The 17651-nt window shown below is 39.1% G+C and overlaps 1 protein-coding gene across 1 annotated transcript in view; it reads right to left on the bottom strand.

Annotated features, from left to right (window-relative positions):
• Positions 1-17651, bottom strand: part of ctnnbl1 (catenin, beta like 1) — a 57881-nt gene that overhangs the window by 3826 nt on the left and 36404 nt on the right. Inside the window, exons 14-15 of the mRNA XM_072449556.1 lie at positions 5439-5576; positions 5057-5129 (exon numbers count right to left, since the gene is read on the bottom strand). Of these exons, the coding sequence (XP_072305657.1) occupies positions 5057-5129; positions 5439-5576 (211 nt within the window). The remainder of the gene's footprint in view (positions 1-5056; positions 5130-5438; positions 5577-17651) is intronic.

Here is a 17651-nt window from a genome sequence, read left to right as displayed (position 1 = left end):
TGTTCTTTGACAATGGCAAGAAACCTTTTCTGATTCTGATTCTAATCATATAGAAACAAAGGTAGTAACAGGACACATTATGAAGACCTCACTACATCCGGTGCCAAATACCAGCGAAAACAGTACCACAAATGGATGGGCATGAGTTTCCTTTGACGGTAGTATAAGAAACGTGTATTAACTCAGTCGTACACTACTGTAGGACAAACGTTTTAACATGAATATTTTTTGCTACTCATCAAAGTAGATTTCTCAGTTTTTCTGACAGGGTTCTGGTGAGTCACTGCCTTACATTTGTTTTGAAGGGAGGAGCTTACTACACTATTCACCTTATTCTGATAACGTTTAACCTGTAACTTGGCCTGGTAGCGTCACTTGCTTGTTTAATGCTATACTGTGGTACATTCCAGGCAAAGCAAAAATATCTCTACCTTGACAATCAAAAAAGTTACATAGTGCACCTTTTATACAGTTGTTAATGTGCATATGACAGTGGACAACACATTTCACTAAAACATAGTTTTAGGATCGAGTTTGCATGTTCTCCTCCTGTCTTTGTAGGTTTCCTCCGGGTGCTCCGGTTTCCCCTACCACTAAAAAACCTGTACAATGGGCTTCTCCCCTCTGTGGGACAGAAGGAAATTGAGCTACAAACTGGTACAATGCATCTCTCCTGGTAAGGTTAATGTATATTGTGCACTGTCCCCGTCTCAAATAAATAAACTAACATGATTAACTGTGTGAAGTCCCATTGTCCACAAAATCGTATCAAACATTTGCACACAATATCAGCAAATGTGTCCCTAAAATTTAGATTGAATGGCACTTATTAAACTCAGTACTTCTTAATGTAATTTTCCACTTTAATTTTTTCTTTTTTTCTTTAGGCGTCTTGACTGTTGTAAACCTATACACATAAATACAAATGCCAAAGAAGCCAAGGCATGTTTGGGGCTTTATATAAGAGTTTCTATGCCGGGCCCAGCCTCATCTCTGGTGCAGTGTGGATGCTGCTACAGAAGAAGAAAAGACAGGATGCTGAGTTGTGCGGCAGGTCTGAAGACACATACAGGAACATGAAAAGCCCTGGCCTCTTCCTGACAGCTCCTCGCCTGCCCTCGCCGTCTATAAATGGAGAGGCGGTGCACATGGTTCACACAGGTCAGACATCCCCGACTCTTAACTCTGTGTAAAGCTGTCTGGTGGCAGCCTGCTGTCACTACGGCAACCACACAAGACCATAAAGCACAGTAGTGAGAGGAGCATTACTGAGGTCAGGGACAGGTCTGTAGACAGGAGGAGACAGGACCACTGCTGCAGGAGGAATGACTTCATGTCAAATTTTGCCATGACCATTTTAAAGAATTTCCAGGAATTGTGTATTTATGACAACGTAAGCCCTAAAAAAAATGTTTCAAAGTGACGGATATTTCAGGGAGTTTCTAGATCATTCTAAAATATTTCATATTTTTTGCTGTGTATGGTGCATCAAACTTTTCTCAACCTTTTTAAGTCGGTGTAATCCCTCATTCGTCCAGGCGTGTTCCATTGTCAATGACTCTTGGATGAGAGTCGAAACGTCTAATTTTTCTAACTGAATCCAGATGACTACAACTGAAGCTTTTTCTACAATCAACCTTTTTAAGTTAACATTTGTGTTGAAACGTTGCTGCTTTTCTGGAGATCATACAGGAGCACTTAAGGCTAAGCGGGTAAAAAAACAGCGTTACCAGTAGATTATCAAATCTCTTTCCAACTCATCTTCTTTATGCTGTGTGTGTCTGATACAATTAGGTTATAATATAGTTATATAAACATCCCTCTGACTAAAGCAGCCATCCAAAACAACCAAAACTAAAATGTATAAAAAAAATTGCTGCAACCAATGGTCAAAGCGAGACCCAGAGCTGAGCAGTTAATTTGAGTGGCTACATTTATGGACCATCTCCTGAGACGTTTTATAGCTTACTGAAACAATGCATGTTCACAAAAAGCAATCATCAAACATCTTCTACCATCAATGTTTAACTTTGAAAGTCTCAAACTGTGACATTTAATACAATTATTTTCCACCTCTGCACACTAGAAGTACTACTAGTCAAAGTCACAAAATGAACATCATAATTGAGGAATGCAGTGTGCAGACGTCTGTGCTAAGTAGATGCTGAGTTGAGAGGTGCCAATTAAAAACAGTGCCTCACTTGGTGGAATGAACAAAACCAGCTGTAAGCATTTTCCAAAAATAAAGACATCAGTGGTGGCAGTCTAGTGTGAGAGCGTGTATATATATATATATATATATATATATATATATATATATATATATATATATATATATATATATATATATATATATATATATATATATATATATATATATATATATATATATATATATATATATATATATATATATATATATATAATACACGCACACACACTATATATACATTTTCACACTATATTAGATAATATTATATAATATACATATTATATATTGTATATTATAATACATGTAATTACACACTGTGGAACGTGGTTACAATGAAATTGTCCTAACTGTCCAAATCTGCATACTCGTATTGTACATTGCACATAGATAATTATGTTAATATTGTCTCATACAAAGATACAACTTGTAATGAATAAACAGTAAGCGATAAAAATCAGTATTCATTTCTTCAAGAATACCTCACTTATTCAAAAGCTAATGGCATTAAGAGCAGGACATCAGGTCAACGGCTTTCTGTATGCAATTAACCTTCGAGTACAATTTCACATTGACTGGACAAATTCAAACAAGGACCAAACAGTAAAGGTGAATGTGAGGCCAAATTCACACACAGGCATTAGGCAGAGAGCTCTGGTGCACAACCAGGCCTGTGCTAGAGCTGGGGCTGGGTACCACAACCAGGCCTGTGCTTGAGCTGGGGCTGGGTACCACAACCAGGCCTGTGCTTGAGCTGGGGCTGGGTACCACAACCAGGCCTGTGCTTGAGCTGGGGCTGGGTACCACAACCAGGCCTGTGCTTGAGCTGGGGCTGGGTATCACAACCAGGCCTGTGCTTGAGCTGGGGCTGGGTACCACAACCAGGCCTGTGCTTGAGCTGGGGCTGGGTACCACAACCAGGCCTGTGCTTGAGCTGGGGCTGGGTATCACAACCAGGCCTGTGCTTGAGCTGGGGCTGGGTATCACAACCAGGCCTGTGCTAGAGCTGGGGCTGGGTACCACAACCAGGCCTATGTTAATAATAATAATAATAATAATAATAATAATAATAATAATAATAATAATAATAATAATAATAATAATGTTATAGTAGTTTTATAGTTGGATTTAATTTAACACCACGTGAATAATGGAATACATTTTAAGTGCCAGTGCTAATTAATAAATAATTGCATTTATTTATTCAGCCATTGGTTATTTCAGTGTAAAACCCCAGATACCCACTGGCATTTGAGCTGGAGATTGATAGCATGATTTGGACGTTGGAAGTAGATCATTGTACAACAATGAGCAATTGATCTTTCTGGACACAACTTACACCTTAAAAACCTCAGGTACAATACTAATTTCCGAAGAGTCACAAAAATGTACATCTACCCGGTAGTCTAACTGTCATCATACTTGAAAGAAAACCAAGTCTAACTGATGACCAATGAGGATCACGTGCATTCAAATGTGAAAATGGAGGAGACAAAAGAGGCACCACGAGGTAAGCGTCCCCAGACAGTGGAGGACAGTGGTGACTGGAAGAGAGCCCTGTGACGACAGACTGCACAGGGCATGACTGATGGCTCTATCTGCACTGCAACATGTCACACAGAGCCACTGAGCACTGCCTCACAACACACATACACAGGGATGTAGAAACACAAGCAAGAACAGCTCACACCAACTAACTAGAAAACCATTTAACGTCATAGTAAGTATTTTTTTTCAAGTCATTGTTTTCGTTGAACGTGTGGTCATATTGATAGTGCTCCAGCATAATCATTGCAATACAAACAGCATGGGACTCCAATCAAACCAGCACAAGGATTACCCAGCGCTCCTCTATCTCTGCCAGAGGAGAAAGTAAGTGGAAATGGGGAGTTTGCTTAATATAGTGGTTTCATAATAAAAGGCAGTACTGTTTGACTTTTCCAGTTTTAGTAAGCCAATAAGAAGTAGGCAGGACTGAGAATCACTGACTGAATGAACTGGCCAGTGAAAAGCAAGTCCATCAGCCACAACTAAGCAGCTTTGGACGGCTCACGGCAGAGCAGTGATCACTGAGCTATGAGAGTGAAACGGAGTACACACCACAAGCGCTTTAGCAAAATGACCACCAAAATGACTACTACTTTAAATTGTGCATTTCTACCATTCCAGTCAGTAAAAAAGACTGTGTTACTGGCATTTCCTTTTGTGAGTAGTATCAAGTAGAACAAATGAAATTGATTCACAAAAGCAGAAAGAAACTTTCCAGTCAACTCAAAATTGGGTTTTGTTTGCAGCTATGGACACTGTAAATAAAGTATGGATGATTAACTCAAACTAATTTAACTGAAATGCTGTGATTTAAAGTCATTTTCACACATAAGAGCCCATTGTTAACAGTGCTAAGGATTATTTAATTTTTTTTAGCAAATACTTACATCAGATATTTGGCTTACTGCTATGGCTGATTTATTTACTGAGCTTTATTTAACCTGGAGAGTCGCACTGAGATTTAGGGGTGGCAAGTGTTAGAAAAAATCTGATAACATTGTTGTTGTTTTTTTATCTTGTGATTATGATTGTGTAAACAAACAGTCACATTTTAGCCTAATTGCTCTACAAAAATATACATGCCAAATATCTGCAGTATTCTTCTGTGTCCAAGTGTCAGGGGCCTGGGACTTACCTTTTCAGGGAGAGTAGCTAAAATATAATCAGGTGTGTATCCAACCTGGTGTATGTTGGTACAAATGATGTCAAAAGCTCCATTTCAACACTATACAATACTACATGTATTAAATTAAACGTGCAATGTCCCTGTCCAATAAACAAATAAGTCAAAGCACTCACCTCTCATAATGTGTCGTATCACTTTGACAGAGCCTCCTCTGACATTCAGAATCTGCTGGACTCTTTGCTGCAACTTAAAAAAAGGAAAAGCATTTCAGTTTTCTGACACAATCAAAACTACATTGCCTATTCTAAATAATACTGATGATAATTCATCAGACTTATATAGCACTTCGTTGGACACTCAAAGACACTTTAAATAAAACAAGTTTTAAGCCATGATCTGTTTTGTGATGAGTCAACCAAAATACATAAATGCAATACAGTCCAATAAGTGCAGTACTTGCATGTGGTTATTTTGTCAACCCTAGAATGAGTAGCTACAAATTGACAAGCAATAAGTTCTAGAAACAATCTTTAAAAAGAATAGTGTTGCAAGTACTTGTGCTATTCCGGAGTTGCTCATCTCCACCATGATGTAGCAGATCAGCTGTAGAACAAACAGCCCAGCATCCAGCCTTCTGAGGTAGAACTCATCCTCCATTCCGTCATCTAGGATCTCCCCTCGCCGCACCATCTCCTACAAAAATAAAAATAAATAAATAGCAAGAGCAAGCAAAAAACACAAGAAACGCACTGTTCTGCATGACTACACCAAATAAATTGCAGTTTATCCTACGTAACCCCAGAGTGATTCAACAAAGCCACAAACCCAGACACTTAAGTTTCAGTTAAGTGTTGTTTTTCCAGCTTTCCCACAAATCTATTTTTCCCATTCAGCAGACACGCAGATCAATTGAATTCACCGCTAGTGTGTGGTTGCCCCTCGCTGCTGCTGCTCCGGGGCCGGCACGTACACGCTCGGCCCTGTGTAGTTATCCATCTTAACAGGCTTGTCAGTATGCCAATAACGCAGCGCTGCCAATAGGAGCCCAGTCCGCATTAATCATCATTAGTGATCAGTGAGCAGAGCTGGGGGGAAGACGCAAACTCCAGTGGAATCCATTGGAGTCGTGCAGAACTACAGAGCTAAGGTGCATTGTGAAAACAGTTGCCAGGAGAGATTGAAAATAGTTTCCAATAGTGTTAAAGACATTATTAGCTATAAGCGATGCTAATATCGCATTTGACAAAACAATCAAAATGTTTGAAAAGGCATGTTGTGGAGCTAATCCCTGACAAGAGTTTATGCACCCTTTTTTAAATTTAAGTGTACATTTATTGATCAATCAACTGGAAAATACTGGCTATTTGGTAATAGATTATAGGCTCATGCGTCAATTTGGATGGATCAATTCACCTACACTTGGGTTGAGCAGCTGTGGATCAATCCCTAAATGGAACCAGTCTTTTTCCCCCTCTTTGAATTCCTGTTTAATATACCACATCAAACCCCATTCTATTTAGGTTAGAGAGTCTGAAAGCAATCATTGAGGGAAGTACAAGATGTTCCCCGCTGTATGCGCCAATGAGACACACTATCTTTACCATGCAGTAAGTTTAGTGGAAGTAATGTATGGCTGAGACTGAAACGTACCACCTTTTAACTGAAATAGATGACGTGCAAAATGGCCTTCTCTTTAAGCATGATAAAGTCGCCCGATACCTCCACGCCATGTATCTGCAGTGTACCTGTGGATTTATGCATTTTTAAAAATCACGAAAATTGGCAAAATTGTATTATGTGTGTGGGTGTGTGGGTTGAACTGCACCCAACAGCGTAGGTAAGATGCTTCATTTGAATAATACAGTGAGTACGTGCTAAATCTGGCTTATGGAAATCGACGCGCTCCTTTACCCTTCAGCTTCTGACAGTAAATCAACAAAAAGGGCAGCATTTCAAAGTGTTGCTAATGAAAACAAATAGCTCACGGAGCCAAGCTAAAGGCTACTACACATGGCATTTGCGTTCGGATGATCTAATCGGAGAGAAAATTAAAACTTCCAATAGGCCTTGTTCTTAAAGATCAATTACAGTGTAGCAGCCAATTATAGACGCTAAGTTCAGGCTATTTACAAGCTTCAATCAAAGGCCGGCCAAATGGAGACTTCAGTACACGGTGTCAAAGCTAAAGTGTGAGCAGTGCAGATGCAGATGTATACACGGACCACGATACTCGGTAAATGACGACCTAAAGAGTGGCATACATCTTTTATTATTTTCCCAAACCAAATCATGCTGGGATAAACAAATACCCATTTCTCATATCGGACAACTTCCTTTATGCTCTGAGGGGAGGTGGGTTTAACCAATTACATCAAAGTATGAACTCTTAGAAGTAAATCATTGTACATACCTCCTAAAGGAAATAAAAAGATAAGTATCTAAAGATATTAAGTGTACAAGAATTGTGACACAGTTTTAATCTCTATCAAAGCTTTAAAAAAAACAAGGTATTTTTATGGGACTTTTTGATTTCCCACCTTGACCGATGATCTTGATTCAGGGGCAAGGCAAAAATAAAAGTATCCTTGTGTGTGGTTATCATTACTGGTACTTCTGAAGACTGCATTTTACAATCTTGAAAGTAACAAAACAAACAGAACAAACCACAGCAAGCAATGCAAACTTAAAAACATGTACAGTTTAATAAATCTTGCCTGTTTGTCTCGTCACTGGCCTCGAGGTGGATTTCTGGCCTGGAATTATGTGTTCCTGCACAAGAGGCTTATCATACTATAAAACAGTCCCTGAGCCTGGCCCTGCTGCTGTCAACATATGCTCATTAAAGATGCAGAAGAAAACGGAACAAAGCGATGTGAATGTAAACCACTCTGCATCCTGTAGGAAAAACAGATTATCCCAGTTTCCAAAAAGGCTTTTGGATGTTGTGAGTCTAAAAGCTTGTGGCCAAGTTTTACAATAAGCACAAAAACATTCTTTAAAAAAGGCAAAAACAGGGTGCCAGCCGTGAGGCTAACAGAAATATTGACAGCCTTGGGGTTAAAGAAGCCAGAAAAACAAAACAGGGGGTGCACAAATCTCCTTTTACAGCATAGAGAATGTATTTAGATCTAAATTTCTGTGATTGTTTTTGCTTTTTATTAACAAAAAAATAAACATGATCATCAATATTGCTAATATGTGAATATTATTAACTAGTATTTTTTATAAAAAAAACTATATTTTGATGAATTTCCTCCGTATTCGTAAGTTTGTTTTAGTTTTCACATGTAAAGTAAAATTACCTTATTTTAACCAATAATCCAATGAAGGGTAAAGTTCTAATTACTGTTCTGAGGCCTTAAATAATAGTTTAGCCCAGGGGTGGGCAAACTACGGCCCGCGGGCCGCATCCGGCCCGCCGGGCCTTTCAATCTGGCCCGCCAAGTTTGTCAAGTAATATTTTTTTTTTAATTAAAAGAAAAAATATTTTTTGCCCTCAGGCATATGTCTGCACTTGTATCCTTAAAAAATATGACGTGAAATGAATTAAATAACAGATTCAATAGCCTATATTTGACAGAAAAGTGATATTTTATTTGATATTTAATTTTTGGGATTTTTTTTTTCTTCACACCAATGATCGCGGGCCGGCCCTCCGTTACTTGCCTTGATTCGAATATGGCCCTCGGAGGAAAATAATTGCCCACCCCTGGTTTAGCCCTATGCTTTCACACAGGCAATCAGTAAGTTACCAGGGGCGTTTAATACAGTGCAAGTGTCAAATTATCAAAATGAACTTGTATTTTACTTGGGTTCATCGATTTCTTCTCAAGTGTGCACTACTTTTTGCCAATTTTCCACTAATACTGACAATTTGAAAGCCGTGTTTTTATGTTCCTAAAAGTTACAAGGCAGTGCTTCTGTTCTTTTTACGGTCTTACCAATTATCTGTTCCGTTTTGTACAGATGTAGGAACAGTAGCCGGAAGATTAATCAGGGATTTAGAGTCTCTCGATGACAAAAACATGGCTTGTACAAAAGGATTAATTCACTCGAGAAACGTCTTTTTTTCTCTCTTCAAGTTGTCTATTCAAAATGAGTCGTAACAGCGGATAAAGCAGTGTGATCACAACGTTAGGTTACATCTGAAGCTGAAGTCCCACCTCTGATTGAGACTGTAACATCATGGCGGACGGTCCCCACCCGCTCGTCTCCATGGAGATGGCATTGCTCTACCTTCCACGGTTTGGCATTAAACTTAAAACTTGGCATTAATCATGTCACAATATTAAAATTTAAAACTGAATTTTGATAATAAGAAATTGTCTCATTACTCAATACCAATTTCAATACAATAATAATAAAAATAAGTACTATTATTTTGTCTTTTTAAATCATTATGACATCACTATGGGTTCTTATGCTGCTCATTCTGATAAAGCGCGAGATCATTTTAAAACTTCAGAAAAACTTGCTCAAATCTAGTTTTGATACTAGTTTTAGCATCTTCCTTTTATATCCGATTTTCGATACGCTTGACAACCAAATCTTGTTATTCAATTATCAGGAGTTTTAATTGTTTAAATATACCCATAAAAAATGTACTGTATTCTTACTGTGAGCAGAGTCGCCTCTTCACATATCTGACCTGTAACTGGGCCAGATGTTTATAATGCTATACTACAGCATTCTAGACATAATCATCATAGAGATCTATAGCAGGTGGTGGACTTTTCTTTCACCAGAAAAGTTACTGAGTGCACCTTTGACTGACGAAAAAAAGAAAAAGTCAGACAAATCTAGATTTAAAACATTACATTAACTAAAGAAAAAAAGTTTAAATAAAAACAAATATTGCAATGCTATTATAACACCTGTCACTTTAACAATTATTCAAACTTATAATAACCATTCATTGCACTGCTCATTTTTTGCACTATTCTGACCATCTGTAAATTGTGTACGTATTCAGACCAAGTCCATTTTATTTGCAAATTCAAAATGGTATGCATAGCCTTTTTATATGTATATGCTTTGCTACTACTATTATTCATTGTTGCATGTTGCACATTAATGCCAAGTTTCTAGTTGGTGAATCTTGTTCACTGACAATGGCAATAAACCCCTTTCCGATTCTGAGAAATATACATGCTGAATATACACAAAGAAAGCCAAAATTATACTACCACTTCCATTACAAACAGTATGCTAGAATCCTTCTCTACAGCTCCCGTTCCACTTCTGTCAAACATTTTCAAAGTTGTTGCCCTAAGCTTGCACAGAAAAGTCTATATTTACGCCCAGTGTATAAAATGTCTTATTTGATGTTGGGAGTAAATAGTATTTTCTAGCCCACAGTCAGAGGCCATTAAGTTTATTTGCATAAAGAAAGGAGAGAGAACGGAACACCTCTCTGCCAGTTCAAAGTTGGCACCAGATTAAGTGCCTTATCAGCTCTGTTTTAAAGCCTTTAGAGCTCCAGACACAGAATACATTTAGGAAAGTACCAGGGTGGTCAAGGACAGTTTTAAGTCAATGCGTGCAGGGCAAAGAAGATGAGACCTTTAATAAACAGTAGGTTAGGCTATGTTGCTGACAATTCATCAAGGGATTCAAAATGTTGCAACCTAATCCTAACTAGTTTCTCATGCTCATGGTTCTGCTTCGGATGTAGGAACAGCAAGTTGCATTCACAATATAGCATTGTGTGTCATAGTTTCAGCATATAAGTCAACTATGGGCAATTAAGCTGTTTTTGAGCGAAAGAATTAGAAAATACAATCCAATAGTCATGATTATTGCATAAAACCTGCACTATTAATTCTAAATACCAAATGGGGGTTCTAGTCCTTTACTCGTTTAGCAGGGTTACATGGCCGATGGCGTCATAGTCAACCACATCTGTGAGAGTCAACTAATTATTATATTAGGATTTTAAGGATTTATTTGAACCACAGAAGAAATGAGAAAGCCTGGAGTGAGTTGACTGGAGTTTTGAGAATGCCTGACCCGTTTAATCTGCCTTTTCACCAAAGAAGATGCTGTTTACCAGCACTTCTCTGTATATATAGTTGTTTGTGGGTGAGATTCTAATAGTTTTGAGAGATTTTTCCAGTGCCACCCCTTCTTTTACTAAACCAATCGATGCACAGGGCATACCTTAATTCCATACCAGCTTTTGTTTCATGAGGATGGCCCCATAACAGAGATCTTGGTAATAATAAACCCCTTAAGAACATCTGCAATTTTCGAGTCAAAAAGCAAATTCCACAATAGCATTTTTTTCAAACTCAAAAAGCCTTCGACATAAACACCCCTCCCACACAAAGCAGAACATTATAACCTGTGCTGTGCTTTGAACAATGACAAGTCTATTCAATATTCATCATGTTCTCTGTGCAAGTGGACGCCTGGGATATTAAACCAGACGTCAGCGGAAGAGGCATGCCAGTATTTATGATGACGCTCGCGTTTTGTCCACTCCTATGTTTTTGGACACCAAAGCCGATATGTTGAGCGGGCGGATGGCAAAGTGAAAGAAGAAAGAATAACGTGTTGAAAGGAGGAATTGGACAAGTCAATTACCGTACTGCAACCTCGGGGGAGACCAGCAGTCTTGCAACACCACAGACAAGTAATAAGCAGTGATTTTCTCTGCCTGTGCTGAACCCAGACTGCAATACAAGAGCCCTTTATAAAACAATCTAATCTGTTTGAGGATAGACAGTATTAAGAGGAGCAAAGAAATAAAAAAAAATATTAGCCACATTTTAATGGTTCTCAAAGTAAATCTCATTTTTAAAAAAAAAGGAATTCTAGTCAGCAGTTTACCAGTGTGCGAAAACGCGTTTGAGCAAAACTTTTAAGAAGATAAAGTAAACCATGGAAATAGAGGTGCTCTCATCAAAAATAGAGATAAGGAGGATGAGGCAAAACTAAAAGGAAACAGCAAACCTTGTACAAACACATGCAGAATTTATCTTCTAAAAACTCCAAAACACAGGCTTTGGCTACACTTTGGTCCACTCTGACACAGGGTAAAGCAGAATGTCAATATTGTGAGGTGGAACACTACTCCCCAGTTTGTAGAAACAATACATTAGTAAGTTTTCTCAATTTAAAAAAAGAAATCACGTTAATTCAATTGATAACAGGAATTTGGTTAAATGCAAATACAGAGTAAATGCCTCATGAAGGCATGTGGTGCTGGTATGACCTCATTTATGTGCCTACAGACATTTAAATATAGACATTTATGTGAACAAAAATAATACTAATAGAGCAACAGTGGCTCAGGGAGTAAAGGTGTTTTCATTTAAAATGTACAGTTCAAACTGTAGATGTAGGTAAAATTATTCATAGATCATCAATTAATTCATGTGTTATTAACGGTTAAAGAATAAGTGAATGACTATTGTACTAAACCATAGCATACAATACAACATGAACATTGTCAATTGTCAAATTAGAGTTTGTAAGACTTATATTTTAAAAGACTAAACAGCATCCTCACAAAGAGCTTTAGGTGTTTAGACAAAGTATAAAAAAAAAAGTATATTGCAAGCAGGTGCAAACCCAGTTTCAGTTAAACAGACATTTTGGGGTTAGAAATGTCTCGTGTCAGCAGTGCCTAATTGGCTCATTTCTGCTTTACTTCAAATACAGCACAATCTGAGGAGTACACACAGATGCTGGTTAAGAAAGTGCACTCAAGCGTTTTACCGTATTGAGGTCGTTTCGGCCGCCTTCTGCTAAGCTTCATCCATCTCCAGAGCTGTTAGCTGTTGGCCATAAACTAGAGCACCAAGATAGTTTAGAACACGGCGGGAGGATGAGAACATAAGACGGATGTGAGGAAGTGATGCTGGAAAAATGTATGAAACAAATGGCTCCAATTGGTTGACAGTTCAACTGTAGGGCTTTTCAACTTTGCTGCTCAACGTGATTTTTATGGTTTTATGAGTCACAAAAAGTGGTGCATTGATATATTTAGTTCAACATGCATTACCATTGCAGATGTTTCCAGTTTGGATACCAATAAGAAACCAAAGGCATATATTTAAAAAAAAATAAAGCTACTGTAATTAAAGGGATTGCCAATAACTGGAGCGCATTAGTGATCTTTTACACCAATTACATAAAACTGATGTGCTTATAAATGACAATGACAGCATAGCTCACATTTCCGACTAAAGAGAACACAGAGGGCCCCGTTTAAGGAACAAAGAGCATGATAGGGAGGTTGGAAATGCTATGTTGCCAGTTTCTACCCTATCTTCTCAAAGAATTAGGGCAGGCATGGCTGCACCATTAACATTTAGCACAGCATTTTTTCAGACAGCCGTAACTAGGGATGGGTATAAGGCATAAACTGACTGTGCTTACAAACATATGCTCAGCTCATGAGCATGACACACAATAATAAATACAGAACATGAAGCTCAACTTGCTGATGGAAAACATGAACACTACAATTACAACAAATCTTTAGCAGAGAACAAACATTACCAACAGTGGTAATTGTAACAACAAATAATGCTTGGTATGTTCAAATATGTTATAGCAAGAATCAGAAGCAAAGATGGTTACAAATTTGCATGTGTAGGGACCTGCAGATGACCTCTGAATGTTGCCATGGTGACAGGAATGCAGGAGTAAGGTTGTACCATTGTACTGGATATTTATGACATTTCTACAGAAAAAGGAATTTCACGCTTTGAACGTTGGGAAAAATATTTTCCATCAAATTACTGCTTTGGGATTAAAATGAACTCACAAAGCAATTTTCTCTACCAAGACAAAAGCTGAAAAGCTAAAAAGACTATGCCGTTTTAGTAAGCAATCATCTGACTTTTTCCACAAGATACATTTACTGCACATAATGTTATTGTGTTCTACATGTTCATTTAACAGTTTTAGAGCTTGTCTTGTGAACAATATTACCTTTGTAACTATGTGGCCTGATGTAAATGCTAAACATTGGCTGCATCATTCTGGATCTTTTTCTCTGATGAACTCTGACTCGGCATGTGTGTGCTGATTGGTCAAACACTGGTGAAAAAACAACCCCCCATGGCTGTCAGAGAGAGAAATAGAAGACAAACTCCGTTCTATTAGGTCTTCAAGAAAGGAATGACCTCAACCCAGGAGATGAGGGAAAAAGGGCTTATTTCTGGCCTAGCGATGCTAACCGAACTCACAGAACGAACATTCCAGAGACACGCCCGTGGAAGCGAACTTTTCTCTCCCATAAATAAGAATTATGTGCCCGTTTTTTAGACGTGATTAAAACTGCATCATGCAAACTCAAGCAAAAACCCTTTTGCAACTTTTCAACAATACAACCAAAACTTGGATCAGGACAGTCTCTTCAGACCAGCCTCATCTGTGAATCAGTGCAACAGCCCCTTTTATCTGAGGAACGCCTCAGAGCCAAGGAGAACGCAGATCACTGAATCTGATCCAGTGCTTCTTCAGCCTGACACAGTCCTGTCCGTGGACTGATGGTGCCCCCATGTTTGAAATCTCGATCCAATTCTTTAATCGATATCAAATTTGAATGTCACCCTCTCTCATAAGTGGGAGGACATTAATAACATTACAATACTTGGACTAGTAAGAATCCCCTACACATGATAAAGATGTTTAATGTAACTTATCCTATTTAGACACCAGAGGCTAATGTTCAATTAAATTCATATTACAAATGTTCGATACCAAGATAGTCTTTTTGCCCACCTTTGCCATACATCTATGGTTGAATTTATATCGTGAAAAAATATTTCCTCTGACAGCCTTTATGATGTAACGAACAGGCTTTAACATTTGTGCTCACATATGGATATTTTATCACCAGGGCCTCGGAGAATCTGCACCTGCTTGACAGAAGGGCTGTGAACTGTGACTTAAGAAAGCGTGACACTGGCTTTTGATCAGCTACTTATCACAAAGTCATACCTCTGCCATCCCAGCGGAAGAGACGGCACCATGGAGACACGGGGAGAACGATAAGAGAGGAAGAGAGAGAGAAATGTCAAACTGCCTGGCCTTTTTCTGACAATCCCACCTCGCTGTCTGTCGGGGAAATTCATCTTCACTCATGGCTTGACTCGTCTGTCTCCACTCACATTTCCTCCTCCCAATTGCCTCGGTTAGTCATATTGTAAAGACGCATTCTGGTCAAGCTGCATCATAGAGTTTTGAGTAGGCCATAATGCGCTATCCAGGTCAATTAGATGTCAACCGGGTACTGCATTATCTTGTATACAATACAGTCTTATTAGAGCATGTTGTAACTATACGTCATAAGGCGCTGGTACAGCTGGCAGCCCGGTGTAAACGCTCTCTTCTTTCTCACACTTATTGTGCTTTATCTCCTATATTTTGTAAATATAGTTAGTATATTTTTTTCTATTTTACTGTACGATAGGGACACGCGCTGGAATATTTTTTTTATTCAACTGTTTTTGACTTTTTTCGGCTGGATTTGAGCGTTTTTCGTTGTGTTGTTGTGATGTGAGATAGCTCCGAGCGAGCCCACCAGCCCCCCCGCGCCCTCCGGCCGCGGCTAAAGTACGGCGTGTCGTCGGTACACGTTTATATGAAAGAGGAACTTCACGAACGATCGGGACACGCACTGGAATCGCTTTAAATTAACTTGTTTTGACTTTATTCGGCTGGATTGAGTGTTTTCGTCGTGTCGTTGCAATGTGTCTTGGCTCTGAGTCCCCCGGCTCCGGCCCCGCCCCCCGGCTCCGGCTCCGGCCCCGCCCCCCGGCCGGTGCCGTACCGCGTTTACACAAAGGAGGAACTCATGAAACTGCGGACAACAGTCGTCTTACCCGGAGATCGTCACGTTATCCCGGCGGACATCCTAAGGAAAACGCAACGAAGCAGACGGGCTGGACGTAAACTCCGAGAGAAGAGAGGAGAAAACAGGAAGTCGGTTCCCGCCGTAGTCATGGGTAACGTGAGGTTCCTTCAAAATAAAATGACGGAAATAGCGAGCCTCATGCGGTCCCAAAGGATTTATAGGGACAGCAGCGTCTTGATTTTCACAGAGACCTGGTTAACAGCAGAAATGCCAGACTCTATTGTAGGTTTGGACAATTTTCATCTGCTGCGGGCTGTACAGGAAGAGCCAGAGTCGGCTCTACCGCCTGAGGAGACTCAGGTCTTTTGGAGTGACAGGGCCACTCCTGAAGACCTTCTACGACTCTGTGGTGGCATCAGCTCCTGTAGGTGTGGCCTGCTGGAGCAGCAGCATCACAGAGAGGGAGAGGAAGAGGCTGGACAGAGTCATCAAGAAGTCCAGCTCCGTCCTGGGCTGTGCTCTGGACTCGGTGCAGGAGGTGGGGGACAGGAGGGTCCTGGCTAGATTCACATCTATGCTGGACCATGAGTGTCACCCCCTGCAGGACACTCTCTCCGCTCTGGAGAGCAGCTTCAGTGACAGACTGATCCACCCTCGCTGTGTGAAGGAAAGGTTCCGTAGGTCTTTTCTTCCTGCTGCTGTCAGACTTTATAACAAAAACTGTTAGTACTGAACACTCGCAATACTGACCTAACCTAATACTGATGTGTAATTCTGTCATATGTGTAATTACTGTTGGAATTCATGTGCAATCTATATGCTGTCGTGACACATATTCATGTGCAATTACTGTCGTGATCACATGCAATGGTATTTATGTATTTATTTATTTGTCTATGGGAGTTTTTATTTATTTATAGGAGATCTTCTACTGAAAGTGTTTTTCAGACTTCCTATAAGTGATCTGTTCTTCTGTATCTACCTCTGTATCTACCTGCGTTGCACCAATGAAATTTCCCCATGTGGGACAATAAAGGAATATCTTATCTTATCTTATCTTATAATTGTGAATATAATCATAGTCAATTACAGTATTTTCCAGACTATAAGTCGCACCTTTTTTCATAGTTTTAGCCAGGTTATTTTCACACTGGCAACCGCATTTCAAATGCCGAAAACTAGGGATGAGTAAAGAAAAGTAAAGAAAAAAAAATAATTTGCTTAATCGAGAATTGTTCAGGTTACAATATCATCGTGAGAACTCAAATAAATTGTAATCATAAAATTATAATCACAGCAATTAAAGATGCAAAAATTTGTCATCTCAATCGAATCGATTCTGGGGGGGAAGTAAATCTGTGTAAAGTGTGGTTTTTATGTCACATGTTATGCTTATGTCACAATGACTTTCAAGTAACATTTTGAAAGTCTGATTTTATGAAGTTGTTCACACACTGAAGAATTGGTAATCTATGAGACAATGTGAATGAAAGTAAATGAGCCATTTCACAGTCGTTTGATCAGGTCATTAATTGTGAATAATTGTAAAGCGTGTTTCTTCAACAAATAATTGTAACTAATTCCCGAACCCTCCGAAAGTCACAGGGTCGACCCTCAAATATAAAGACCAAGAGGGAACCTACAAGAGCGCAACAAAACATAAGCATTTGAGAAATCGCTGACTTCACGGCTAAGATTATAGTTTATATTGCCCTGCCATTAGATACATTTGTTGTGTCCAATAACTATAAGTGATGCATAAACAAATTATCAAATATCAATGTCCTTAAATGATAGATACAGTAGACACATGCATTAGTGTCATCATTATGCATTCTGTTTACAACACTTCCACTTGCTTTTAGTCCAATAATACATAGCATGTATCTAGCAGTATTTGTCGTGTGACCGCTTGTAAGGCCAGACCACTTTCCTCTCTCTGTTGAAGCCATTAT

Source organism: Eucyclogobius newberryi, unplaced genomic scaffold, assembly GCF_026437365.1.
Source record: "Eucyclogobius newberryi isolate DKJ021-1_F unplaced genomic scaffold, fEucNew1.0.hap1 SCAF_17, whole genome shotgun sequence".
NCBI lineage: Eukaryota > Metazoa > Chordata > Actinopteri > Gobiiformes > Gobiidae > Eucyclogobius > Eucyclogobius newberryi.
The sequence above is the reverse complement of the archived record's forward strand: the minus strand, read 5'-3'. Positions and strand labels throughout refer to the sequence as shown.